Raw genomic sequence first — 26,482 nt, forward strand, 5'->3', positions numbered from 1 at the left:
AATTGATTACTTGTTTGCTGAATCTAAAGAGAACAATGTAATAACGTGGTAGGGTATGAATCTCAATCATAAAAAAACTCAGGTTTATCCTCTGTGTTGGATCAGTTTCTCACTCCTCATCTGGTGCTGGTAGAAGTGTCTAAAGATATTTGATAATAAATAACATGCTATTCATCAAGTGAAAATGAGGGAAACTTCTGACATTTTAATTAATATTTATTTCAGTTTGGTTTTAAAGCAAGCAATGAAACAGTTACTATATCCACCATAGCATTAGCTCTGGGGAAGAGGTAATTTTATCACAATGTGTCCTTAGAAATGAGACAGCCCAGGGGTGCATAGGGTTTTGTAGAAATAGAATTTAAACAGTCTAGACAGGTTTTAGATGACAGCATCTTGCCACCTGAAGGTAAAATTAATGAGATAGTAATTTATATAGAACCTAAAAATAAGGTACTTATGTTTACAACAAATGAGTTTAACCATATGTTAGCAATAACTTAGCCAGGAAACACATTTTAGTGAACCTCACACTATATATTTTGTTTACCTATGGTATGTATCATGAATACAAATGCCACTGTCTCTTTCATCTAATGAAAGTCTATTCCTAGGGACAATCCCACTAGGTACAGGCACAACTGAGGAAGCATGTAATTTGAATGAAATGAAAAGATAAAGACACAAAACACAGGTTCTGCCAACAGAAAAAATTAAATACAGTAAATTAGTTTTTGTGTTTTCATATCATGACAATGTAAGGTTTAAAAAAGTCTGTTAGAAGAATGTTAAAATGCCAACTATGTGGGAGCAAGTAGAAAGAGAAAGTAAAGGACTTTGGTTCATAAAATTTTCCATGATGCAAAAGACTGAAGCTAATTTTTCCCAAGACACAGCCCTGACGCTCAGAGCGACTGCTTGCCAATGTGCAGGAACCTGTCACTTGTGTAGTAGCTTTTTGAGAGTCACCCAGTGCCCCTTCCTCCCCCATCCCAGTACACATTAAATGTCATTTGCTCACTGAGCTCCAGAGCAAAGGAATTCTTTGCGGAGCAATAATTGATAGTTGGAGTTACAGCCTGAGTTCTTTCCTTTGGAAAATTGCTAAACATTTTTAAAAGGCACACTCTTCTGATTAAAATTAATCAGAATCTGACATCATCTATTTTCCAGTTCCTCAACCCCAGAAATATCATCAGTTCAGAAAAAAATGTTTTCCTTTGAAAATAAGTAATAATTATCAATATCATTCATTTTCAATTTCAGTCTGATTCTTGTAACTATTTTGCACAATCCTATTGGAAGTCAGGGGTTTTAACCAGAAATGTCATTCCAGGAGCAGTCTCATTATATGCAAAAGTCATAACTCAGAGTGAGTCTGAATACAGAAGGGATTATTCCCATCTGTTCCTAAGTACTTTAACTGGTCAAATGTCAGATATTAAAGGGATGAGAGCTGACAGACAGATGGAGCAACAGCATCAGCAAAATGTTTAGACTATTTATGAGAAAATAAGTGATTATAGTCAGAAAACTGTTGTCTTATTTCAAATGAATCAGTGTAAGGTGGATCTTTTCTAACGAAGGTATAACATACCAAAGAAAAATTTAGAAAGCAAGAAAACATATTCTTGCATGTCAGTGTTCATGTGATGCAGAGATTTCTCTCTTCTCACTCTTACCAGAAACCATCTCTGTAAATTGCATTATTCTGATAACTCACAGACACATTTTTACTGATTTAGATGATCAGATTTTCTATTAAGAACTGACACGAATGAGTTTGGGGGCTCATCTCCATGTGCTTGTGAGCCCTCACAGAATAGCAAAGCTAATCTCCAGTAGTCCAACAGTTAAAATAATTGATGAGTATGTGTTGAATCCTCAGGAGAGAGAGGAGGAAGGAAGAAAGAAGGAAAGGGAGAGGAGAGGCTTGGAGGGCGGAGGGGAGGGGGCAGGTGCTGATTTCAACCCTGTAGCGTCAGGATTGCGTCAATTCGGGTTTCAGCCACGTCTAGAGTCTCAGAGACGAGCTTCTCAGAAGAGCCAAAACAGGAACAGGGTGGCAAATCACCGTGCGAGGGCGAGTGGACCCCCGTGCCCGCCCCCTTTGCCTCCTCCCGGTTCCAGGCGCAGGTCCCCTGGGCTCTGCGCTGTTGTTTTCAGCACTCGGGAAAGCCGGCGCTTCAGATCCAAGCAAGTGAATCAAGCCAGGGAGTTTTCCGTTCAGCACCTCGGACAGAACACGCAGCAAAAAAATGGCTCCGATCACTACCAGCCGGGAAGAATTTGGTAAGCAAGTTACTCAACTTATAACTGCGGTTGCTTCTTGAATACTCCGGGGTGGGCTGTGTTGTTATTGTTGCTATTTTTTATTTTTTCATGGGATGTTGGATATAGATTTTCTAGGTAGTTAATCTGAAAAGAAAACGAAAACTGTAAAGGGTCAATCGTGGCTTATCTGTTGTTTCTCCCTTCCTCCCTATCTTTCTTCTTAAAATTGCCTTCTGCTAGGGAGATTTTACATTCAGGAAGTTGCTAAACGTTCAGGTAGCTCCGTAAATTGCAGCACGCCCTAAGTAAAGGAAAGGGGATCTGTTGTTTGCAGTTGGTTTCATTAATTCGGTAGGTGATTTTTATTTGTAGGTAAATCTGTATTTAACTTACCAGGAGAAGCCAATGTTTCTGTGATTACATAAGGGTTTGATCTCAGTATAAAACAACTTATATGTTGGAGGTTTGGAGTTTATTTTATTATAGAGTGTACCATAAGGTTGTTTTTCTCTGCTATGTTTTTCTTGTATTCTTGAAATATGTTGCTAGTGAAAAACACAGAATCCTATGATGCTAGAGGGTTAAAGTGGTATTTGAAATGAACCAGGTTGGCCATTGGATTTCACAGGTGAGGTAACCAGAGCCCAGAGAGATGAGGGAAGTATTGCAGGTCAAACAGTTAACTAAAAGCTTTTGGAAAGTAGAATTAGGACTCCCATTTTCCAGTTCAAGTTCCCTTTTCCTATACCAAATTTTTATCACCAATGCTCTCTCTCTCTTGCTCTCTCTCTCTCTCTTTCAGTAAATAAAATCAGATGTACTTCAAATTAAAAAGTAGTATTTTTAGGTTCCATTATGTTCCAAAGACAAGAAGTAGAGTTTTACTTACTTAACAAGAATTCAAAAAATCAAGAAGTTTTATAGAAGTTTTTGGATAAGGAATGATAACTATAGGTCCATAATAATTGTCATTTGACTGAGTGAAATGATTGAGGTCTTTGCTCTCAGAAGCTTTAAATCTTATTGGTAGAGAATATACACAGAGTAGGTAAGTCTTTCCATGATATAGTGAATATATTGCCTTGTGACTTAAGTATTAAATAGAGACAATCTGTGACATTATATTCAGAAGTGAGTTTCCTTTACAGGCTTCATTCTGGTAATTGAGTCTATATTATTATGATGTTTATTCTCAATTTCTGACTTGAAAATAAGACATTTTCTAATACTGAGGCATTTTCAGAGATTGTGCTAGTGAAAAATAAGTTTTTGCTTGGGCCATTGCTCTGTTTAAGAAAATAAAAGGAATCATTTTCTATTGCTTTTATTGTTCTCCTAGAATTGCCTTAGTTCATGACTTTGGTTTTGTTCCCTGGCCTTGGATTATTAGAGAGTCCAGGAGTGGACCCTCCCTCCCCAAAGACTTGAATAGAAGAAAAAACTGAAAAGCGATACTAAGTTTAGCTGATTATCTTTAGCTCTTGCTTCATTCTTTTTCTGTAGCATTCACTGCTTTTTTCTACTTGGGGAATTCAAAGGTTTATTTTTCATCTCTACATGATTTTGTTTCTTGATATGATTAAACTATAAAAATTTTATTGTTTTTTAATCTTTTTATATATGTCTACTCTTGTTTGTCATTGCTGGTTCTTACATTCTTTGAGTTCAGTTTTGAAATTATGAAGTAGATAGGCAGAAGATTTGGGGGGATGGGGAAGGGGAGTAACAAAAGATTGTTCTTTCAAGGGTTATTCAAACAAGCCTTAACCCTTTCCTGACTGGGACTTTTAACTTTATTATTCACTATTTGGGATGAAAATAGATAAGAATGAAACTAAGTGCAGATAATATTACATTAGTTATATTCACTATGACTATATTAAACATTGACTCAATTGATGCACCATGTCCAGACATAGCAGTACTGCTTTTACTTACACACTGTTACTAATCATTTGTTGGAGAAATATGCTTACATATGGGACATGATAAGCTTCATGCATAATCAATATTACCTAATTTCAGTAATTTAATGTGCCCTCATTCAAGGAAAGAATGCCAAATTCAATTTGATTACCAATTTGCCATGTGGAAATGTACAGAAAAAATCAGTTATGGATAAAATCGAACTCTAAATTATCTCTACTCACTCTTCCCATTACATGTTAAGGAATGATGATTCATTCATAACCATTGTTTTGTTTTTATCCTACTTAGGTGTAATTAATTTGTTCTTTGGATAATTCAGTGTTTGACAAATTTTGGGTCTGTATACAATGAGTTTGTAGTAATAAGAGTTACATAATATTAATATCCTCTTATTCATCTTTTTTGTTCTTTTTCTCCTAATATATGTAACATTTCTCTTACCAATGCTTCATAATTGGAATGGAAATTATTGATAAGTTTGTGACAATAGCAGATAATGTTCCTCCATTTCTTAAAATTACTGGAACCAGTTAGCCCCTAGATGTTTGCTGCTTGAATCCAAGATAAATAAAGAACTACTAAGAATACAAAATCTCTCAGCATTTCAAAAATGTTCATTTAGATGCCCTAGTCAGTAAAAATTGATGCTTCTGGGAAGCCTCAAAATGTCAAGAAACCATAATGAAATTAGGACTGACCTACCATGCTGTAGTTGACTCATGTTATCTGAGAGAAAAAGGTAGGTCAGGGTCATTAACATCCCCCAATCCAGACCTAGGCCTAGCTTCATCTTTTCATTTTATTTATTTAAAAAATACCAAAATGAAGACATTTCTGTCATACTGTATTTTTTTCTGCATGTTACACAATGGATGTGTTTATTCCTGAAGGTGACATGCAATGTGTACATAACTCAGACCCAGAAGAGTCAGAAAGTAATTCAGTCTGTGCAACCTACAGCATTTGCCAGCTCCAGTACGCTTTTCAAATAGGCTCATGTCTCCAACTCTGCTCCTTTAATGTATGTTATTGGTCATTTGATTTTTCAGATGAAATCCCCACAGTGGTGGGGATCTTCAGTGCATTTGGCCTGGTGTTCACAGTCTCTCTATTTGCATGGATCTGCTGTCAGAGAAAATCATCCAAGTCTAACAAGACTCCTCCATATAAATTTGTGCATGTACTAAAAGGAGTTGATATTTATCCTGAAAACCTAAATAGCAAGAAGAAGTTTGGAGCAGATGACAAAAATGAAGTAAAGAATAAGCCAGCTGTGCCAAAGAATTCATTACATCTCGACCTTGAGAAGAGAGATCTCAATGGCAATTTTCCCAAAACAAACCTCAAAGCTAGTAGCCCTTCTGATCTGGAGAATGTGACCCCAAAGCTCTTTTCAGAAGGGGAGAAAGAAGCTGTTTCCCCTGATAGCGTAAAGTCCAGCACTTCCCTTACTTCCGAAGAGAAACAGGAGAAGCTGGGAACCCTCTTCTTCTCCTTAGAGTACAACTTTGAGAAAAAAGCATTTGTGGTAAACATCAAGGAAGCCCGTGGCTTGCCAGCCATGGATGAGCAGTCGATGACCTCTGACCCGTATATCAAAATGACGATCCTCCCAGAGAAGAAACATAAAGTGAAAACCAGAGTTCTGAGAAAGACTTTGGACCCAGCTTTTGATGAGACCTTTACATTCTATGGAATCCTCTATACTCAGATCCAAGAGTTGGCCTTGCACTTCACAATCTTGAGTTTTGACAGGTTTTCAAGAGATGATATCATTGGAGAAGTCCTCATTCCTCTTGCAGGAATTGAATTATCTGATGGAAAAATGTTAATGAACAGAGAGATTATCAAGAGAAACGTTAGGGTAATTTATTTTTAGTGCTTAAAGTATTTATAAACATTCTTTTATTCAGCTTCTTTATATCTAGGGGGTTTTCATTAAAATGATAAGTTTTATATATATCATCTTTACCATGTTTAATTATTATTAATCATAATCAAATGGGGAGCAAGGGACTAGAGGAGAGGAAATAAAATTTAACCCACAACTGAAATGTTTAAAGTATTTTAATTATATCAAATAAATAGACATCCTTTATAGATATTTAAATAACATTTACATAGATATTTTTGTTAATTTTTATCTTAAGTATTTTGACTAAGCCTGCCACTTAAACTAAAATGCAGGCAAGTATTTCTTATTCATAAGCAAGTTAACAAAGATGTTTCATAATTGAATTTGAAATTTAAATCGAAATATAAAATTAAATCAATTTATCCTGAGGATTTGGACCTTGTATTGACTTTTCATGGAATTGCTTTTCAACGAGGAGACATCACATCATATTGAATTATAAATGTTCATCACTATGTTGTATGACAAGAAGTGAGGCACTCTGCCTTTGTAGGTATACTGCTTTGGTAGTTCTGAGGCTATTATAAGACATCAAACTAATCTTATTTCCCCTTTAAACATAGAACTCAATTGATTTAAACTATAGTATTTCATAAAGATTCTGTAGAATACTATAAAGCTCACCTTTCTTTCTTTGTTGAAATTAATGAAGAGTCAGAGTTCAGAAGTATTAGGTGCCTTGTTTGAGACCCTCAGATGTTGAGTGGTAGAGGGGAATACAGCTCTACGCCTGCTTGGACTGCTCATTCCTACAACAGCCCCTGTGTATACAGACTGAAGTGTGAGGAGCTCTGGCAGCCGTCCTTCTTAGTTATAATCCAGCCCTGAGGTTACATTTTGTTACTATCAGTTAAAACTTGTCCTTTGAGTTCTTGGTCCTCTTAGCTAATGGTTTTAAAGTGCAAATGAAATCTAAGTAGCATACTAAGAGGGATCTCCAAAAACAAAGTGTTAAAAATGGAGCAAATTCTCTCCAAAACTTAATTCATTTCTTGGATTAAATGAGGACTTTGAGTGGGGGCTGAGGACAGAGAATTTTAATTCCATCAGCCATGTGGGGCAGGAGAGTGGTGGCAGTCAGAATAAATTTCAATTAGTCTGAATTCAAATTCCAGTAATGTCACTGTTTGTAAAAAAATTGAAATCAAATCAAACTTAACCTGAGTCATTTTTCCCTATACAGATCCTTTCAAATGATTAGACTTTTTTATTACTATTAATAACTTCAAAAAGTAATTATTTAGTTAAAAGGCAAAAGTTGAAATATATCCTCTATACTCTACATATCTTTAAACATTTCTGGTAATGGGTGTGGCTAACTCATTACAAATTTTAACATACTGTAGTACCTAAAAGCACCACAAGATGGCAGCCAGTTTTTAGAAAGTGGTAGTACTGCACAAAAGCTTGCAGTTCCTCTTGGATTCCTTAGCATATTAAAATAAAAACAAGTAGGAAAATTACATATAAATAACAGTATTTTATTGCTTTAAAATGTTGCCATAAGTACAAATTTCAAGCCTAAAAAATAATTTAAAAACTTATACCACATCTCTCTTTGTTTAGAAGTCTTCAGGACGGGGTGAGTTGCTGATCTCTCTCTGCTATCAGTCCACTACAAATACTCTCACTGTGGTTGTTTTAAAAGCCCGACATCTGCCGAAATCTGATGTGTCTGGACTTTCAGGTACGAGAAAAATTCAGTCTTCGTAATACGTGGGGCAAAATAGCAGCTAACATGACTTTGATTTGCCTTTTACTCATAGTTTCAAGTGATGTGATTGTTTTTTCCTCTTTCTCCTTATGGAAAAACAATGTGAGCTAATGCTGTTAGTGAGAAAAATAAAACTACATAGTTCTACGATCTAAGCCATTGCTAATACATGGTAGATGTCTGCTTGAGTGGGTTTGAAACAGAAAACAATGATAAATGCAGAGGGAAGAGGCCATTGCCAAAAATATGGCAGTTGTTTGGGAGAAGAGTTCTTAATTTTAGTGTTTTTAATGAGCCAACCTACACTTACACTTCTATTGTTTTTATTATTTTTCCTTTAATTCATTATGTATCTTCTTGAAGATTAGCTCTTAATTTTGTGACTAATTTAAAAAATTCCTTGTATCACATAGTGAAAAGAACACATGACCTATGGTTAAAATGATCTGAGGTCAAATAATAACCCTTCCATTTTAGCATATAACCCTGGCTATGTTTTGTAATCTCTACACAACTTGATATGTAAAAACACATACCTTGAGAGAGACTGTAAGGACTAGAAAGGTATACTTCATTAAATATCATCTAATTCTATTGTTACTGATATTTTTAAATAATGGCAGTTGAACACATGGTCTTAAATGCTTAGATTAGGAAGCTAAAATCAATTCATATGCTTCAACCAGAAAGGGGAAAAAATAATATAATTAAATATGTGAAAAAGTAGCATGATCCTAAAATCCACATATTAAAGGAAGATCAACTCTGGAAAACAGGTGGCAAACTCAGCAGGTGACTGAAGAAGTTAAAGCAAAATTTAAAGCAAAAAAGGACATTGCCGTTGTGAATTCTAAATGCTCTTCATCAGAAAAAGCCAAGAGGTAGAAAGACTTACCCAAAGTCATACAACTCAGAAAGGTCAGATCTTGTCTAATGGGTTTTTTTCTATATTATTTTCTGGAATGAGTTATAAGTAATCAGAATGTGCCATTAGAATATTCTGTTTCCTTCTGTCTACATTATCTCTTCTTCCTGCCTTACCCTTAGGTTCCCATCTTCTGGTTTAGAACAGTTCTCACATTGCACATTCTTACTTATTATCAATTTGTTGATAATGGAGAAGCCAAGTTTTATCCACGTTTTCACTTTGCTCTGACTCATTTTCATTTCAATCTCATTTTATTGCCACACAGTAACCTCCAAGGGCATCATTATATTGAAACCAACTCTCCAGCCCGATTCTTCCAGTGTAACATCTATTTTTATCATTGCAGATCCCTACGTGAAAGTGAACCTGTACCATGCCAAAAAGAGAATCTCCAAAAAGAAGACTCATGTGAAGAAATGCACCCCCAACGCAGTGTTCAATGAACTGTTTGTCTTTGATATTCCTTGTGAGGGTCTTGAAGAGATAAGTGTTGAATTTCTGGTTTTGGATTCTGAAAGGGGATCCAGAAATGAGGTGATTGGGCGGTTGGTCCTGGGAGCAGCAGCAGAAGGAACCGGTGGAGAGCACTGGAAAGAGATCTGTGACTATCCCAGGAGACAAATTGCCAAGTGGCATATGCTCTGTGATGGGTAGCGTCCTAGACGTGATGAGATGGAACTTAATGATTTTTACTAGGCAAGGAGCAATTTCCTTTCTCTCTTTTTTTCTGATACATGATTGCAAGCTTGTGAAAACAAACTAATTTTTTTTTGTTAGAAATGAATTGAATTAGCAAACCAGAAATCACCTTAATGTGTATCATGATAATTTCCCCCAATATGAAAGAAGTCGGATAGATTTTCATGAGGTGTTTAATCTCTCCTGCAGGTTACCAGAGTAGCCAAGCATTCTATGAATATTCAAGTGCAATCCCAAGCTAGGGATGTAATGTGGAGGATGGTGATCTCATGTCACTAGAAAGCAATGCGATTTTTAGGATTTAGAAATGAAAAGCATGCTATTCTCTTATGAAAATTCATCTATTTTTCTTCATGTGGGGAAATAACTTTTTCTTTAAATCCAAAGATATTAAAGAAATGTTCGCTAGTTTCTTTTTATCCATTATGTCATGTGCAAATGGTTGTTTTGCATATGAAAGTATATGGTCATTTCCCTTTAGTTTGTAGTTATTTGATACAATTTTATTATACAAGAAGTAACTTGGTTTTGTTTCAAAAGGACAGTGAACAAGCTGAGAAATCATTTTATCAAAGGGCTGAGTTGAGAACACTGTGGCTGAAATATTATTTTTCTCTCTCCTAAGGTTATATGTGAGTCAAAATGTTGTAAAAATATAATCTCACATAAGAACCATGGCCTTGAATTATTCACTGACTATCACAAACATCAGTCTGGTCTAAGCAAGCCCTGTTTACCTTTGTTAAGTTGTGGAATTAGTTAGTGGTAAAGAAATAAACTTCAGTTAGAAATGCAGCTTCCTGAAAGGAAATATGTATAGTTTGCAAGGGTACATTCAAGGTTATCCCTTGTATGCAGAAAGGGCATGGCTAACTAAGTCTTTGTTTAGCTTCTTCTCCCCCCAGAAAGGACTAAGCTAATATTTGGAAAGAAACAAACAAGACTTTAGTTTTATCCATTGCCAGATAGAAAACATCATGTAAAACAACAAAGTAATGACTAAAAAATAGTTACACAGCTAGCCTAATATAATTTACATGTGTTCACACAAAATGTATTTAGGCTGTCAAATTAGCACAACAAAGTATGTTTCACTATCTTTTCTAGGCTAATGTGTCTTGAGCTCTTGTCTGTAGAACAGTTTATAGACTTGTGTCTTGTATGGTTTTCCAGTGCCAGGGCTCTGAAATTCAATAAAAAACTGCTAGAGCAAAATAGTGCCCTGTGATTACTTGAAAGAATGAACTTATATCACCATATTTGAGTTTTTAGAGAGTATGAGTGAAACTGGGTACAGTTGAATTATTAAATATGCAAGTTAGAAATGAAGTCTACTGAAAAACTTACATTTGAGTCGGTTTTGTGTCCGTGCTTTAGCAGTTTTTGACAATGTGTTTGATATCACAGTGTTTGTAAATTCTAAGACAATGCATTTTCAAAACAACTTATACATGCTTTTTATGACTATGCCTAATGTAAAGGAAATGTTTTACATTCCGTATGTACAAAGATTGAAGTCAATCTCTTTTTTGTGCTTTAAGATGACTTTGGGATTAAAAGAATATATATTCCCCATCATTGTCTTTATTCCACCAGAAAGGCACCTCAACAGAATTTCTATGAAAGCAACATGAAATGAATTGTAGTCAGTGCATGGTTTGGGGAAGTCAAATGGCCTTTCTATGTATGTATATGTGGTTCACCAGGCCATGGAATATAATATATTTTGGAGCTCTAAACAGTTGTGAGGAGTCAACCCTAAGTATCCTTCCCAGAAACCAGAAGTGAATGGTCATACAAGTAAAGTATGGTTGTTGGAGGGAGATTTTTTTAAGTAGAACAACAAAACCAACAACAAATACTTTTAAAATTACAATGAATAATTTGTAAATAGTTTTTAGTTTTTAAAATTTAAAGTGTTTTTGAGTGTGAAAAGTTGAGTATAACTCTTTGTAACTGCTTTTAAGGAAAAAAGGAAGGAAAACTAGAAAGGAATTGAAACAGGCAGGGACATATGCGATCCCATCATCTCCTGAAAATTATACTGTTTTATAAAGTATTACAATATCAATGTGAATATCTTGAACTCTGTTACAAATCCTGCGCTGTATTAAACATGTAAATTAATTGTTTGTCTGATTAGCCAATCAAGCCACCCTAATGCGGCGGTTTCCATGTTTGAAGAACTGTGTAACTCAGTAACTGACTTGTTCTGATCTTGTTACTCAATAGAAGTGATTTGGAAGGAAGCATGGTGTGAGACGGTGCCTGTTCTTTTGTGCCAGCTCTGTATGATGTTTGTAAGACCATGTTTGTAAGACATGAATAAATTGCTGCTTCTGCCCAACCCATTTCAACTCAAACTTTCTGCCAGTGGACTCTATAATAAGACTTGTCTTATATCTGTCTAAGCTTTAAGGTTCCTGATTAAATCCCCTGGCATAGAACAGGGATCATCAGTGACTCAGCACCAAGGTCTTTAATGTATCTTATTTTATTTTGTTTAATTCTCATAACAATTATCTGGGAAAATTATCATTATTCCTATTATACAGAAGCAAAACCTAAGACCCATGGAGCTTAGGCATTTGGCTCAAGTGCACATGAATGGGAAATAAAAGGTTTTCATGGCTTACCACACTCTTCCCACTGTGACACACCACACACTCCTCAAGGAGTCCTTAACCAGCTCTGCTAGAACCTTAAAGGGGCATATGCCCAAATTCTTTGACTTTTCCTTTCTATATTATATTCATTTTTCCGTATTTTATTTATTTTCTTCAGTGCTTTCTATCACCATTCTTTATTTTGTCCTCTTTTTTTTTCTCTTTTATGATCTTCTTTCCTTTCTTCTTTTAATGTTTATTTATTTATTTTGTGCAGTGCCTGACATGGAGGTCAAACTCAACAACCGTGACCTGAGGAGAAACCAAGGGCACGACACATGACCCACTAAGCCACTCATGTGCCCCATCTTATTTCTCATTTTAACCTCTTTCATTACCTATTTTATGTTACTGTCTTTTGTCTTCTTTTTCATTTTTTCCATATTCTTGCACTGGATTGGTTTGGTTAGAAAAATGGTATGGAAATGGAAATTTTATTTCTTAGAAAGGGGGAGGTAAAAAACCTCAGGATATCTGCAATGTTCCCACCAAGCCCCAGCTAAGAGGAATGGGAACTATGAGGTCCTCCACTGGGGGATGAGCCATCATTTATAGCATCAGTCCATCTGGGGTGTGCTGTGTGAACACACTGGAAAAATGGCCTGATACACGGAATGCAACCAGAATTGGCTGCCATTTTCTTTTCCTTGCAAATCATATTAACTGTGTTAGGAAGGTGCACAGGTACGTCAAAAGAGTTAGTTGGCCGTGATAGTTAAGTGTTCAAATATATTTTAGTTGCCAAAAGCAACCAGAGACACAGGAGATTTTCCAAGGGAATTAGTCACTAAGGAAATGCTAATTAAAACCACAATGAAATATGACTGCACATCTATTACAATGGTTGAAATTTAAAAGTTTGAACATGTCATGTGTTAGTGAAGAGTTAGAGGAACTAGGTCATTCCTACACTGCTGCTGGCATACAAAATGCACAACTAGTTTGGGGAACAAGTAGTTTCTTAAGTGTTAAACATACATCTACCGTATAACCCAGTCATTCCACTTCTAAGTACTTAGTAAGAGAAATGAAAATATATTTACACAAAGATTTGTACATGAGTTTCCGTAGCAGCTTTAATTGTCATAGACAAAAACTGTATTCAACCTAAGTGTTCATCAACAGGTGAATGATTAATGAATCGTGTTATAACTGCACAATAGAAACCTACTCAACAAGAAAATAAATGAACTACTGATATATGCAATAACACATAACGAATCTTAACAATTACACCGACTCAGGCCAGATAATCTCCGATTCCCCAAAAATAGAGAGTATATAATGTAGAATTAATTTCTAGGAAATGTTGGAAAATGCAAACTAATCTGTGATGATAAAAAGCGTATCAGTATTCGCTTGGGATTGAAAGAGGGAGTATGGAGAGGTGTGAGTGAGAGAGGTTAAAAAGGAACAGGAGGAGAACCTGGTGTGATGAATATGTTCATTTTCTTGTTTGAGATTATGGTTTCATGGGTATATACATGTATCAAAATGTATCGAATCATACACTTTAAATGTGTGTAGTTTATTATACATAAATTATGCCTAAATAAATCTGTTAAGAAAAAAAGCATAAGAGGCAGACAACTTATAACCAACATTTAAAAAAAAAGGACAATAATGCTAACATCACTACCAGCAATATGATTTCTGAATAGTAGTATTTTACATAGTTTGGGGGCAGTTCATTTTCCTTAGTATATATCTCCCCAGGAATATATACTTCAATGACTGTTTGGAAGGTCTTTTGAGATGGTTCCTATGTAAATATGCCACCAACTCATTAATTAAAGCAAATTTTTTATTTGTTTTTATTCCTTTTTTCTTTCATTTTCTCTTTTAGATTAATACTAATTAATTTTAAGAGACAGAGAGCATGAGTGGGGGAGGGCAGAGAGAGAGAGGGAGAGAGACTCCTAAGCAAGTTCCACACTGTCAGCAGAGTCCACTGAGGGGCTCGATCTCATGAGCCATGAGATCATGACCTGAACCAAAATCAAGAGTCAGACACCCAGGTGCCCCTGTTTGCTTTTATTTCTATTTTTAAGAAATATATTTTTAAATTAAATTTTATTATATACTTCTATGAAATATTTACAACTTTGATTTAATATTTAAATATTTACATTGCTCAGGGTGTCTGTGGCTCAGTCAGTTAAGCACCCAACTCTTGGTTTCAGCTCAGGTCATGATCTCACAGTTTGTAAGTTTGGGCCTGTATCCAGCTCTGTGCTGACAGAGTAGAACCTGCTTGGGATTCTGTCTCTCTCTCTTCTCTCTCTGCCTCTCTCAAAATAAATAAACTTAAAAAATATATATTTACATTTTCTTTCTTTCCTTCTCTTTCTTTCCTTCTCTTTCTTCTCTTTCTTTTTTTCTTTCTTTCTTTCTTTCCTTTGAGTACTCATGTGAGGGAGACAGAGAGAGAGAGAGTGGGGGAGAGGCAGAGAGAGAGGGACAGAGAGAGAAAATCTCAAGTAGGCTCCACACTGTCAATGCAGAGCTGGAAATAGACCTGAACCCACAAACTGAGATCATGACCTTTGCCAAAATCAAAGAGTCTGACACTTAGCTTGAGTCACCTAGAAGCCCCTATATTCTTCTAAAGATATATTTATAAAACAAAGTACATTAACAGAAGCCCATCTTCTATGTCTAGTCAACCATTTCTCCTTTCTTATACATAAGTTTTAAAAGTTACAGTTTGTTTTCTAATTTTAATATAAACAAATATGTACCTATATTCATATTTCTCTCATCAATAAACAAAACCATGCTCTATAATATATCATGGAGATTATTCTCTGCCTGCATATACAGCTAGTCTTTATTCCTTTTAATGGCTATATAGCACTCCTCCACAGTATCGATATTAAATAGCTATTTGGGAACATGTGTTTATTCTCCCATTATAGGATAAGGCTTTGTGTGTTTTATTGATCTTTACATTTATAAAGTAACATATAGTAAACACAATGAGTATTCATTTAATTAAAGTTTGAGCTACCATAAGTGTCTGATTCAAATCAAATTTAATTGACTATTATATGGGAAAAATTATAAAAACACTATTGTTAAGGAATAATAGTAGAAAAAGGTTACTACAACATATAAAAACATTTTTTGCCCTTCTGATGTAATTTATTATATATGGCAGGAATATCAATATAATAGACATCCCAAAATTTTTAAAATTAGTTTTGGGATGAACATATTTTATTATTTATTTCTTAGAATTAGATATGCACTCCTAATTTATAGTACAAAGCTAGTACTAAAGTGATTTTGTGTTCCCTGATAGGACATCATCTGAGGTCAGGGAAAGATAATTTAAAATCAAGTAAAATATGGATTTGACTTGAAGATTTACTATGGGTGAAAAAAAAAGCAGAAAATTTACTTTTGATGATTTGAAATCCTACCATTGAGATTGTGCAGGACACATGAATATAACTCAATTAAATGCCAAAACTCATCCAAACAAAAGATTTTTTTTAAGTTTGTTTGTGGTAGTAGGTAATACAAACATTTATTGGATTGAAATTTAAAACAATAATGCAAAGCATTTTCTAATTTATATCCTCTCAATATACAGAACAACTCAAGATTAGATAATATTCCTTTAATTCTACTGATGATAAAGATAAATCTTAGAATTTCACCTAATTTTGAGCCACATAATGGCAGAGGTGACCACCTGAATACAGAGTCCTCATTGGGTGAGCAAGCATCATACCCACCTGCTTTTAAATTGGCACAGTTGTATTTTCCTTCTCTCCCAATTCCTGTGATAATGTAAGACATATAGCAAAAGTGAAAATAGTGGGAAATTATGGTTGCATGAATTCCCTAGGTTTATTCATTCATTCTTCCTTCCTGCTATCTTTCCCTCATTCCTTCATTCCTTCCTGCTTTCTTTCCTTTCTTCTTTAACACAGATCATACAACAAAGACTCCTTCCTTGAGCAAACTTTAGTCGGCCTTCTATGAGCCCTCTTTTTGTTTAAGCCTCACCCTTTGCCTGCTGAAGCAAGCTATAGTAAAGAATCCTACTAAGTCATGGGGTGACTGAGCCTGGGTGGCTCAGTCAGTTAAGTGTCACACTTCGGCTCAGGACATGATCTCATGGCTCATGGATTTGAGCCCCGCATCAAGCTCTGTGCTGACAGCTCAGAGCTAGGAGCCTGTTTCACATTCTGTGTCTCCCTCTCTCTCTCTGCCCCTCCCCTGCTTGTGCTCTCTCTCTCTCTCTCTCTCTCTCTCTCTCTCTCTCAAAAATAAATAAACATTAAAACAAAAAGAAAAATTTTCCAAGTCATTTTATTGAAAATCCCCTCCCCCACTCTTGATATATGATCACGTTCTTCATCACCATCTTGGCTATCTAAGTCCTTGGACTACCTTTAGCAAGAATTCTGTCAAGTCAATTAACCAGGAATCTCTCTACTCTTGATATCTAATGAAATCCTTCTTAGTAATTTTCCATCCACTGACCCTGTACTCTGCTCATTGATTATAAATCTCTGGTTATCTTGGCTATATTCTAATTGGAGTTCAATGTCTCTCCCCAATACAATTATTATCTTTTTCTGAGAGAGAGAGAAAGATTGAGCTTGAGTGGGGAAGTGATGGAAGGAGAGGGAGAGAGAATTCCGAGCAGGCTCCTCACTGCCAGCACAGGGCCCAACACAGAGCTTGATCCCTCTATCATGAGATCATGATCTGAACCCAAATCAAGAGTTGGATGCTTAATTGACTGAGTCGCCCAGGCACTCCACAATAATCTTGAATAAAGTCTTCCTTGCAATGTTTAACAAGCATCAGAATGTTTTCTCTTTTAACAGTGAAAGAAAATGAAACAATATGTGTTTCCACTAAAAGTTTTTAAGAGTTTTGGTCTACTCTGAACATTCACATTTGAAAGTCTGACACAGAGGTGACAACACAATGTCATCCTAAATTGCATTGGTATGTGGTTATGCCGATTTGGAAAAATGTGCAGAGGTAAATTATGAGGCTAAATCATGTCTTAACAGAAACTTGATGGGTTTAACTATCTATGTACTAGGAAGTGTTTTTCCTAGTTGAAAGGAAACATTTCAGGGGCTTCTGGGTGGCTCAGTTGGTTAGGCGTCTGACTTCAGCTCAGGTCAGGATCTCATGACTTGTGAGTTTGAGCCCCATGTCAGGCTCTATGCTGACAGCTCAGAACCTGAGCCTGCTTCAGATTCTCCATCTCTGTCCATCTCTGTCTCTCTGTGTGTGTCTCTCTCTCTCAAATATAAATAAACATTAAAAATGTTTTTAAAAAAAGAAACATTTATATTCAATCTTTATTCAATCATTTAAAATATTATTATGTAAAAACCATAATTCAATGCTTTATTAAGCAACTTCTCTTTTATATAAAATATTTTCACTATCTCTTTGTCTTAATGATTAAAAAAAACTATGAGTTCCATATTTAATTTTCCTTGGTCTGAATCTTGACTTCATTTCTTATTAGCTGTGTGAGGACTGTTTATTATTAAACACTTCGGTGTCTCAATTTCTCCCTCTCTAATAAAGGGCTGATAATAATTCTATAACAATATGTCCAGATTGCACAAAAGGATAGAGGTGAAAATGATTAATTCTGTGTGGAAATGGGCTTTCAGAAAATGTATATTGAATTTCTTTGTATCCAAAGAAACAAAAAATAAAATCTAGTAAATTAAACTGCAAAGTTTTTTAAAAGAGGTATTGATGTCTGTTAATAGTTCAACTGTTTCTAGAAGCTTACAGTTCTATATTACATCATATTGTTATATCCATTTTAATATTTAATCCTTACAATGAAATCATGAAGATGGTAGGAAAGATATTGTTTTTCTATCATTTGTGAGTTTGATGATTTATCAGAAATTAACTTTTGTATTTTACCAATGGAAGCAATTGGGGGATGGGAAAAATCATAGGGCTGGAGGGACAGAATATTCCAGAGAGGGTTTAGGTTTAAGGCAGGACAGAGAGAGTCAAAACACACAGAAAACAGAAAAAAAGCATTATGATTCAGAAAAATTCCAAACCATCATAGTGGGAACATGGCATGAATGATCCAGAAATTATATGGGGTCGAGGGAACAAGGAGATATTACCACTTGCATGAAAGATATTTTTATTTTTAAAAATAAAATTAGAAAAATGCTCTATTTCAGAGTGACTGAAGCATCACGTTGTTGTTGGCTAACCTGCTGTATTGTTGCATTAATGCAGCTCTGCCTTTATCCATGCATATTACTGTATAGATCCAGATTCCTGGGTGCTTTGTGTCAAACATTTTACTAGAAGCAAAAGCAAATTATTTTACTTCCTTATGTTTCTAACACTGTAAAAGAAATAATACTAAGGTAAATGTTTTTGGAATATTTGTAAAGATGAGCATCATTAAGTATCATTCGTTTTACATAAGAAATTTTTAAATAATTATAATGGAGACATATTCAACATACTTATACAGTGAGAGTATATAGATTTGCACTCAGAAATGTAAAAAAAATATAGATGGTATATTAGTTTTCTAGAGCTGCTCTAACAAATAGCACAAATTGCGTGGCTTAAACAACAGCTATTTATTTTCTCAAAACTATAAAGACTAGATCCAAGATTAAGGTATCCATAGGGCTGTTTTTTTCAAAGGCCTCTCTTGGCTTTTCGACAGTCATCTTTTTCCAGTGTCTTCACCTGGCCTTTGTGTGTGTCCTCAGTCCTTCTCACTTCTTATAAACAGACCAGGCATATTGAATTAGGGTTCATCCATGTGAACTTATTTACCTTAATTACCTCTTTAAAGGGCCTGTCTCCGAATGGTTACATTCTGAGGTCCTGGGGGTTAGGAATTTAGCATATGAATTTGGGGGGAAAGGCACAACTCAGCCATAATAGATGGAGAGAGAAGGAGGTCTATCTCCTCAAATGCATACCGAAATGTTATTTTATATTCACTATAGAACTTCTGGATACCACACTGTTATCAAAACTTTTCTTACTCTATTTGCTCCCCACCTTGAAGTATTGAGCAAGGTCTGTTTAATTATTCCCAAAAGGCAGCCACAAGGACAGTCATGTTTATCCAGAGAGAGATAGTGTAAACATTGTAACCTCTTTCTGCACATATATTTTGTAAGAATAAACTAGTAAGAAGCATTTCACTATTACTGATACTTATAATAGTTTTAGTAAGATAAAAAAAAAGAAAGGTAGATAGCATGTTGGTTGGCTTTTTTACTACTGAGAGAAAAACTAGTCATTCCATGAACAGTAGACCAGATTTTTTGCTTAAAAGTAATAATGAAATTGCTATAAAATATGAAAAATTATTTTCATTATTTTGTCATGTTAATTATCATAGAAATGTGTGTATTAAATAAAATTATGAAGAGGCAGTGTGAAACAGTGCTGCACTGAAATAGGGCTGGTGGATTTGATAGCAACGTTTTAAGCTAATCTTTATGATTAGCATAGGGAATCAATCCATTCTAATACCTATCATTCTGTACAACCCAAGAAAACTTAGTTCTGTTGTGGTATCATAGAGTTCCTTAACAACCCTAGTCTATTCAATTTGTCCACATTTTCTTGAAGGATAATTCAAAAAGAGAAAAGGACAATAGAGAAATTTCAAGCAACAATGTTGAAACAAGACTTAGATTTGGTCCACGTGGGCCCTTTATTCTTTCCGTTGCGTTTCTCCCCAGCTGCTGCTTCCTGGCCTCACGCCGGCAAGACAGATGAGATACAAGGATCAGGTGAGTTCAGAGGCTGACTGGAGCCCTCCGCTGCTGCCGCGTTCCCTCGGCGTCTTCTGACAGACTGACTGGGATCTATTTTCTCTGCAGGTAAAACACAACTTCCCAAACAGCATGGTACAAAAAGTTAGAAAATAGTGCCTTTCTTTAAATAGCTGTCTAGCTGGAAATACGTTGTTGTTGTTGTTTTCCCGTTCATTCTTTAGAATTCAGTGTTCCCTCTTCCCAATGCTCACTGTGGAATATGCTGACATGTTACTTGACATTACTTAAGATATGCAAGAGGCATAATACATAAGATGTTAAGAGCTGAGGTGAATGAATGTAAATCACTCAGGTTACGTGGCAAGAGGTCATGGGCCCCTGTCTGTGAGGGAAAAGTGGCAAATGAAAAGGGAAAGAATGTAGGAATAAATGGTAAACGTGATGCTCTTTGAAATTGTCCTGTAGGTTTGGCCAGAGAGTTGTTACGGATCGTGTCATCCAAAGATACAGCAATTGGAAAATTTTAACAGAACAAAGTTTTGTGTATTAAATTCTATTTAATACTGATTGAATATAAGGGGACATAATTCTTAAAATACACTATGTGTATTTGATAGATTTGGAGTAAGGAGTTTTAAAACTAGGAGAAACAAAGCTGAGCACCTTGACTTTTCAGAAAGATTAACAAGCCCCCCTCTTGAAGTTTCTGTCTCTATAGACTTCAGGTGGGGTTATGTAATAAGTTTAAAATTTTTTTTAAGGTTTACTCATGTTTTAGAGACAGAGAGAGATAGAGGAGGAGAGGGGCAGAGAGAGGGGGAGACACAGAACCGGAAGCAAGCTCCAGGCTCTGAGCTGTCGGCACAGGGCCGGAGGCCAGGCTCAAACTCGTGAACCACGAGATCATGACCTGAGCTGAAGTCTCATGCTTAACCAACGGAGCCACCCAGACGCCCCAGCTATGTAATAAGTTTTAAAAGCAAACATAGTAACAAGCCTGAAACCAAAACCAAATGGAACCTCAGCAGGCACTTTTTATTCTTAGCAACTCTTAAACAATACTAGTTTATAAAGTAACTTGATACACCTTAACTTATCAAATACTCAATGAAAAGCCCTATAAATAATTCAGGATAGTTATTTTTGAACCCATTTTACAGATAAGGGCACTAAGGCTCAGAAGCATTATATAACTTTTCCAAAGTGGAAGAAAAAGGGCTTTGAGCTTAAATTTTAATTTTTAAATTTAATATACATTCTTCAATACCATGCTATAGAGAATATATTTAAGAGGCACCTGGGTGGCTTAGTCAGTTGTGCATCTGGTTTTGGCTCAGGTCATGATCTCATGGTTTGTGGGTTTGAGCCCCACATCAGGCTCTGCGCACAGAATCTTCGGATTCTGTGTCTCCCTCTCTCTCTGACCCTCCCCTGCTCTCTCTCTCTCTCTCTCTCTCTCTCGCGCGCGCTCTCTCTCTCTCAAAAATAAATAAAACATTGAGGTGCCTAGTGGCTTAGTCTGTTAAGCATCCGACTGACTTTGGCTCAGGTCATGATCTCACAGTTCGTGGGTTCAAGCCTGCATCAGGTTCGGTGCTGACAGCTCAGAGCCTGGAGCCTGTTTCACATTCTGTGTCTCCCTCTCTCTCTGTCCCTCCCTTGTTCGCACTCTGTCTCTCTCTGTCTCAAAACTAAATAAACATTTAAAAACTTAAAAAATAAAACATTAAAAGAGAAAGAATATATTTAAAAGCATATTCTTTTGAAATGTGAATAATTTCCTTCTCATTTTCTCAGGAATGTAGTTTTTTTTTTTTTTTTTCAGTTGGCATTACCTTCTGTCTTCTATAGGAATTCTACTTGGATGTTTAAATTTGTTATCTCAAATTGAGCACATCCAAAACAGAACTCACGATGAATCCGCTCCCTGTCAGCTATAAACCTCTTACCATCATAGTCTTCTACTTCTCAGTGAATGGTCTTTCCACTCTTTCAGTTACTCAATCCCAAATCATGCAGTCATTTAAATTTCTTTCCTTCTCTCATGCCCACACATCCAGCCTGTAAACACACCTGTCCACTGAAAACAGCTCACCGTGCCACCACTGCCACGCTCCTCTGTGTGTTAGAGGCACTTTGAACACCTGCTCTCTCACAGCCTTTACAGGCCCTGGCCCCTCCCCTGAATTCCAATGTGTTTTGTTACTCCATTTCCTCCCAATGTATACTGTGTCCCTTCACCAAAAAAACTTTCTGTGAGCTCCATCTCCTGCCCCATCTACCCCTTGGCTATTTTTCTCCATAGCTCTTATTTCCTCCTGAGAAACTATTCATTTGTTGACTTTCTGTCTTCAGCCACCAGAGTGGAGGCCCCTTAGAGCAATGACCCACGACTTCTACATTCTGAGCACTTAGTCAACATTTGTTAAAGAGATGTGTACATGACAGAAAGCAGGCCCACGGATGTTAAAAGCAAACTTCTTGAGGTTGCACTTGATCTTTGTGATCTTTTTACTCAAACCCCTTCCTTCTGTGGCAGTCCTGGAAGCCGTGGAGTGTAGAGGAACAGATCTGGAGGGTCGGATTCCCTAAGATTCTTTACGAAGTGACCAGTATTTTCTGATGTGGATGAGAAGAGCCAGTCCCCTTCTGGTTTGCTCAATATGCTACTTTATTCCCAGCCTTATTCTGGATGCATGTTAAAAACATAGTTAACAAATTGACAATTAGACATCTTCAGTGTCTTAGTCCCTAATTAGTCACCATGGCAAAGATTGGCAAAGGGACATAAGCAAATAGCAGAAAACAAAATTTGGGCACTTCAATTTTTTACTTTTATCCAATTTCTTAACTTAGGAAAGTCCAGCTAGGGAAAAAAAAAAAAAAAGCATTTCAAAGGAAACTGTATGCAGGACCTTCTCTCCTGAATCTTAAGCACAAAATACTCTGAGAAATTGTGCCTGACCTTTGGAACACGACTGTCATCTGCTTTCAGTTGACAACTCCCACTTTGCTATGAAGGTGAAGAGGCTCAATCTGTCACAGGCATGCTGGAAACAAAGTGAGATGCTATGAAATTCCACCCGGGGAACAGGAGACTGCCGCTTTTTGGGGGTTGTGATTTGAAATAACTTCCAAGAGATGAAAATGTTACCAGTATCCTGCTATGTTACATAAGACTTAGAAAGCAACAGAGGGGTTTGGGACTGTGAGCTTAAAGGTGGCTTCAGGCAGAGAGTTCCCCTCTTCTGTGCAAGACGCACCATCCGGCAGCACCTTGCAGTCCTGGAATTTCCAGGAGCGGCAACAAACAGGCAGCGCTCTCTTAAAAATCTCAAGATTCAACCAGAATACGAGTGATAAAAATTTAGAACTTGCAGACATGTTAGAGAGCTAGTTAACCTAGCATCCTCAATTAAGGCTTCAGGGAGGTGCTTGGTAAATAACAGTATTACCAGTGAATCCTACTGCCATCAGGGGAATCCTATACCACTCCACAGAGCTGAGTTTGCACGACGGCGAAGCACAGCTGGTTTCCAGTACTTCGCGGCTCAGACTATCTAAATAGCTTATGCATTCGCTCTCTGCGTTATCATAAAGGAAGAGCACGGCTTGGTGGATAGTTTAGTTCGATGTGGAGTCAGAGGTTTGGAAATAAATGCATTACTGAGAATGGGAAGTCAGATTCCCCGACCAGATAAAGAGCAGCATAAGGGTGTTTGATCTTCTGTGAAAGTGAGGTGGGAAATAAGAGCTCTAGGATATACTGCCAAAAGACTAGAAGATGAAATGTTAGCTTTCAGTCAGTAGTGTAAAAACTCATTTTGTCAGCCCAAGTTTCCTCATCTCTAAGATGCTATTATTTTTCTGGCCATTTTTCTGATCATCCCCAGTTAGGGGTGACAACGATGATCATACTCACAGCCGGAAGCAGTAGTTGTTGAGTTTCTCCCTCAAATGCTCCTGGTTCCAGCACTGTCGGCTCTTCTCCCATCTCTCCATCCCAGAACCACACGATTCTCTATTTGTGAGAGCTCCCAGAATCATCACCCTTATGTACACAAGTGTGCTATTGATTTTCAACACCGGCCATTTGCTCCTGCTCACCAGAAGGTGCTCTTCCTGTGGTTATGTTCTGGAAGCATCAGGGACTCCAGTGATTCTTCCCTAAAGTCACAGCGACCTTCCTCTTGACACAGCCTCAGAGCTCACACTGCAAACAAAAATGTCCCCTGTTTAGAGCCGCTCCATTGGCTTATACCACCATTACTGCCAGTGCGAGCAGTTTGGTCCTTCCCAGAGCCTGGAGGTCACAATCTAATCCTGTCTTCCAGGGACACACAGGGAATTTCCTGCCTCCTAGTGTTGTGTCAAATTAGGAGAGTTCTGTAGATTTTGCTCTCTTGCAGACAAATCAAGAAAGTCCTTTGAGGGCCTTCCAGTTTTCATTTTGCTAGGTAGCATGGCCAAACTTTGTATTTGCTGTTGCCCAGGGATAATCCCCAAGGGGCTGTGGTGGACATTGAGCTGAATGGGTTCGTCTTGTGGTACTAACAGTCTTCCTGCACTGCCGTGTCTATCTGACACAATGCCTTTGGATTTAATTTATAGGTCTGCTTTTTTTTCTGTCTTTGGATTCTGTGGTATCATGTACAAAGAACACTAGCAGGGCCCTTTTAATACCCCTGCATGTTTTCCAACCATCCCTGAATCCCAGGGTAAGCAGAGGCCAACTTTAGGCCAGGTAGACTCCTGTTGCTGATAAATGGAGATGGTGGGTCAGATGACCTCTACTGTTCTCCCAGCACTAAAGTGCTGTCCTCAAGTTAAGTATTTGGCAAAATTATCCTGGTGATATTATGAGTCATTAAATTCTTATTTCTGAGAACCCAAACCAGGGCTCTGTAATTTTGAAATTGCTCAGTTACCTAGATCTAAGAAGTATGTTCTTTAAAAGGTCCAGGAATGTTCCAAAAGTCACAAATAATATTTGCATGGTGGCAGGGTACTTTGGAGGCAAGTGGTATATTGGACGAGCAATCGGAACTTCTTTCAAATCAAGGAAAGTATTAGACACACAAATGCTTGTACATCTGCAACTGATGGGATTAAGAGATCAATAAAACACGGTTCTTGCCCTCAAGGCCTCCACAAAAAGAAAATAGACATATGTACAAGACTTAAACTACAGAATGTGTTCCATGTTATAATGATGTAAAGTAAGATAGCACTATAGAAAATGAACAGAGTAATTTTTTAAAAACTGGTATTATAGAAATAACTTTAAACTAAAACTTTGAAAGTTTGATATTGATAGACATTTATACAAGGAAAAATAAGGGTAAAACAAAAGGAAGTGCATAGCTTGTCAAAAATTATCAAGAGGGCCATTGTGATTAGCGGTTAAGTGCTTCAGAGACAGAGTGTGAAAATATATGTTCTGACTAGATTTTGGAAGGCTGTGAATGATCTGCTAAGGCATTGGAATATTATTCAGTGTATACTAAGTAAATGGAAAGTTATTTGATATTGTATCCCTATGCCTTTGGGTTTGATCTTTCACCAAAAAATGAAGGAAACAGATGTAGAGTTTCAAATGTCAGTGGTTTGGTTTCTTTCTTCCCAATAAAATATAATCTCAGTAAATGGCTGAAAAATTATCTTTCTCTTTAAAGAAAGATCTCCAATTCTAGACAAATGAAAACAAATGTTGAAACTGAAAGTTAAATTTCATATCATATATTTTTTCCACGGCTGCTTATAAATTTGGAGTGACACCATGACAGTACATCTTCATGTGTGATTGCTATGAAATCATAGAATATGGCCCCTTCTGTCCTCTCCTTGCCAAGTGGATGTCTCAGTTCTTTGTTTGCTGTCTGTATTATTTCTTGGAACTGTATTGTACGTTAATCAAATGAGCCTGGTTCAACATCTCTGAGAGTTCCAGAGTGACTCTGTCTCTCACAGTTTCTTACATGATCAAGCATGATAATAATGGAAATGTATAAAATTTCCAGATATAAAACTATAATTAGCATCATGATTATGAACACTATCAATATAATAGTAAGAATTAATTTCAGGAATGGTCCTGCCTAATGCCTCTTTCCTCAAACTCCAGAATTTCAGGCTGGTTTTTCATTGCCCTCTATCACAGTGAATCCCCGAAGTCTTAGCTCCCAGAGCTGGAACTTCCCTTCCCCTTATGAAAAGAGACTTTGTCCCTTCATATTATGACTGGGGTCTGGTTTTTGGTGTGGTAGAAATAGGCATTTATGAATTAATCCAGTGATCTAAACTTCAGTTGTTTTGGCCAGTTTGTGCTACCATCCTAGGGTCCAGAAGGATTGACTGAGTTAAAACCAACCTGTTTGGGGTGCCTGGGTGGCTCAGTCAGTTGACCTTCCAACTTTGGCTCAGTTTACAATCTCACAGTCCATGGGTCCGAGCCCCACATCAGGCTCTGTGCTGACAGGTCAGAGCCTGGAGCCTGCTTCCAATTCTGTGTCTCCCTATTCCTACCCCTTCCCCTCTCATGCTCGCTCGCTCTCTCTCTCTCTCTCTCTCTCTCTCTCTCTC

General features: G+C 36.8%; 1 protein-coding gene across 2 annotated transcripts; it reads left to right on the forward strand.

The window, feature by feature from the left end:
* Positions 1-2,013: 2,013 nt before the first annotated feature.
* SYT4 (synaptotagmin 4) lies at positions 2,014-11,822 on the forward strand. Of its 2 annotated transcripts, none has more exons than XM_029922149.1 (4): positions 2,014-2,292; positions 5,253-6,067; positions 7,685-7,805; positions 9,107-11,822. In XM_029922149.1, the coding sequence occupies exons 1-4, from the start codon at positions 2,259-2,261 to the stop codon at positions 9,412-9,414; spliced, it is 1,278 nt and encodes a 425-aa protein (XP_029778009.1). In that variant the 5' UTR covers positions 2,014-2,258; the 3' UTR covers positions 9,415-11,822. The 2 variants fall into 2 exon arrangements, with proteins under 2 accessions (XP_029778009.1, XP_029778010.1); XM_029922150.1 differs by having other exon boundaries at positions 7,688-7,805.
* Positions 11,823-26,482: the final 14,660 nt, after the last annotated feature.

The sequence above is a fragment of the Suricata suricatta genome, chromosome 14 (genome assembly GCF_006229205.1).
Source record: "Suricata suricatta isolate VVHF042 chromosome 14, meerkat_22Aug2017_6uvM2_HiC, whole genome shotgun sequence".
In the NCBI taxonomy this organism is placed as follows: domain Eukaryota; kingdom Metazoa; phylum Chordata; class Mammalia; order Carnivora; family Herpestidae; genus Suricata; species Suricata suricatta.